This window comes from Otolemur garnettii, unplaced genomic scaffold (assembly GCF_000181295.1).
Source record: "Otolemur garnettii isolate 467f Iridium unplaced genomic scaffold, OtoGar3 scaffold00007, whole genome shotgun sequence".
NCBI classification, from domain to species: domain Eukaryota; kingdom Metazoa; phylum Chordata; class Mammalia; order Primates; family Galagidae; genus Otolemur; species Otolemur garnettii.
In genome coordinates, this window is record NW_003852402.1 from 10,074,862 (window position 1) to 10,077,146 (window position 2,285).

Here is a 2,285-nt window from a genome sequence, read left to right on the forward strand (position 1 = left end):
AAATGAGCCTAGTGTGATGGCATGCACATACAGTCCCAATTACATGGAAGGGTAAGGCAGGAGGATGGCCTGAGGCCTCAAGTTTGACACTGCATGAGCTATGATAATGTCACTCCACTCAAACCCAGGCTACAGAGCAAGACCTTGTCTCAAAAAAAAAAAAAAAAAAAAAAAAAAGAAAGTGAATGTGACTGTTTGGTTCATTTCAGAGGGTCTACAAGTCCAGCTGCAGTCTCCAAGTCTCTAGGTTCCTAACAGAGTGTGACCAGCTCTTCTGAAGAGGTAGGGTGGATGGCAACCGTTCTGTCAAAGTGGGCCTTCGTCCTCCCATTTTCACTGCAACAGCAAAACCCTGCAGCATTTCATCACATCCAATACCCTGCATATGGATTCCGACCAGCTTTCCTCTTTGTTGGCACAGACCGTTTTCATCACACATTTTGTTTTCCTTTTGGTAACCGCGTGATACATTGGAGTAAAGGAGGTTGAATAGGTCTTCACATTTTCTTTTCCATATTTATGAATGGCCTCATCTTCTGTGAGTCCCACTGTGCCAATAGGAGGGTGACTGAAGACCACAGTTGGGATGTTGTCATAGTCGAATTTGGAATCTTCTTTGCATTCAAAAAGTCGATGGGCAAGTTTTTGGCCAGCAGCTATTGCAACTGGAGTTAGAAGAGCTCTTCCACACACATCCCCAACTGCGTAGACGTCTTTCACGCTGGTGTTCTGGAATTCATCTACTAAGATATGACCTTTGGCATCAGTTTGAATCCCCAGTTTGTTTAAGTTCAAACCCCGGGAGTTTGGGTCCCTCCCAGTGGCCCAGAGCAGGCAGTCAACATCTGGAATCATGGTCACAGTGGGGTTTCGACTAGGAACTGAAGTAACCATGATGAATTCCAAGCCTGGTGAAGTCTTTTTAACCTCCTTGTCCTGGAAGAATTTGAACACCTCTACGCCGCTGTTCTCCAGCTCTTCCGTGCAGTTGGTTCTGATTAGGGAATCAAAATTTCTAAGTACCTTATCATTCCTTATCATTAGTGATGTCTTAGAACCCAGGGCTGAAAGGATCCCAGCTATCTCCACAGCAATATAACCTGCGCCCACTATGACACTGTGACTAGGCACTTCTTCCAGCTGAAAAAAGCCATCACTGGTTATTCTGAGACTGGCGCCAGGGATCTGGCTGTCCTGAGGAATGCAGGGCACACCACCAGTGGCAATCAGGATGTGCGGAGCAGTGTATTTTTTCCCATTGACTTCTACTGTGGGCTGGGGATGGCTTGTGAATGATGCATGGCCATAGATGATTTCTATATTGGACTTGGTTAGATTGTTTTGCTACATGGTATTCAGGCTGCTCACATAGGCATCCTGCTTTTCCTTAATAACACGCCAATTGAATTTACTCTCACAACTTTGAAAGTCGTAATCAACATGATCGCACATGAATTCAGAGTGGACAGCTGTGTTCCACATGAACTTTTTGGGTACACATCCAACATTTACCGTTACTAAGCACCTCACAGTGGCAGGGGATGAAGGGGCAGGGGAGCGGGGAGGGCGACTGCGTGAGACCCTATTTTTACAAAAAATAGAAAAATCAGCAGAGTATGGTGTCACACACCTGTAGTCCCAGCTACTTGGGAGACTGAGGCAGGAGTATCACTTGAGTTCAGGAGTCTGACATTGCAGTTAGCTGTATTGATGTCACGGTGCAAGCCAGCAAGGGAGAGAAGCTTCACCTGTATTTACAGCTATTCCCCATCACTGGCATCACTGCCCGAGCTCTGCCTCCTGTCACATCAACAGTACCATTAGATTCTCGTAGGAGCGCAAACCCTACTGTAAACTGCACATGGGAGGCATCTAGGCTGCTTAATTTTAATGGAAGTTTAATGCTGAAGATCAGAGTTGGAGCTGGGGTGGTGATGCTGGGGAGTGGCTGCAAATACAGATCATCATTAGCAGCAGGTCTGACTGCACAGAAACCATAATACCTCATATGAGTTTGCAGACTCATATCAAAATCACCTCCCCATCAGGCTGGGCCTGGTGGCTCATGCCTGTAATCCCAGCACTTGGGAGGCCAAGGCGGGTGGATTGCTGAGCTCACGGGTTTGAGACCTCATCTCTAAAAATAGCCGGGCATTGTGGCGGGCACCTGTAGTCCTAGCTACTTGGGAAGCTGAGGCAAGAGAATCGCTTAAGCCCAGGAATTAGAGGTTGCTGTGAACTGTGATGCTATGGCACTCTACTGAGGGTAACAAGAGAAACTTTGT

At 46.8% G+C, this 2,285-nt stretch overlaps 1 protein-coding gene across 1 annotated transcript in view; it reads right to left on the reverse strand.

The window, feature by feature from the left end:
• Positions 1-251: 251 nt before the first annotated feature.
• The window catches only part of LOC100954048 (glutathione reductase, mitochondrial-like), a 23,754-nt gene continuing 21,720 nt past the window's right edge, over positions 252-2,285 (reverse strand). The window contains 4 exon segments of the mRNA XM_012814132.2: positions 252-325; positions 328-405; positions 408-936; positions 1,024-1,525. Coding sequence (XP_012669586.1) covers positions 252-325; positions 328-405; positions 408-936; positions 1,024-1,525 — 1,183 coding nt within the window.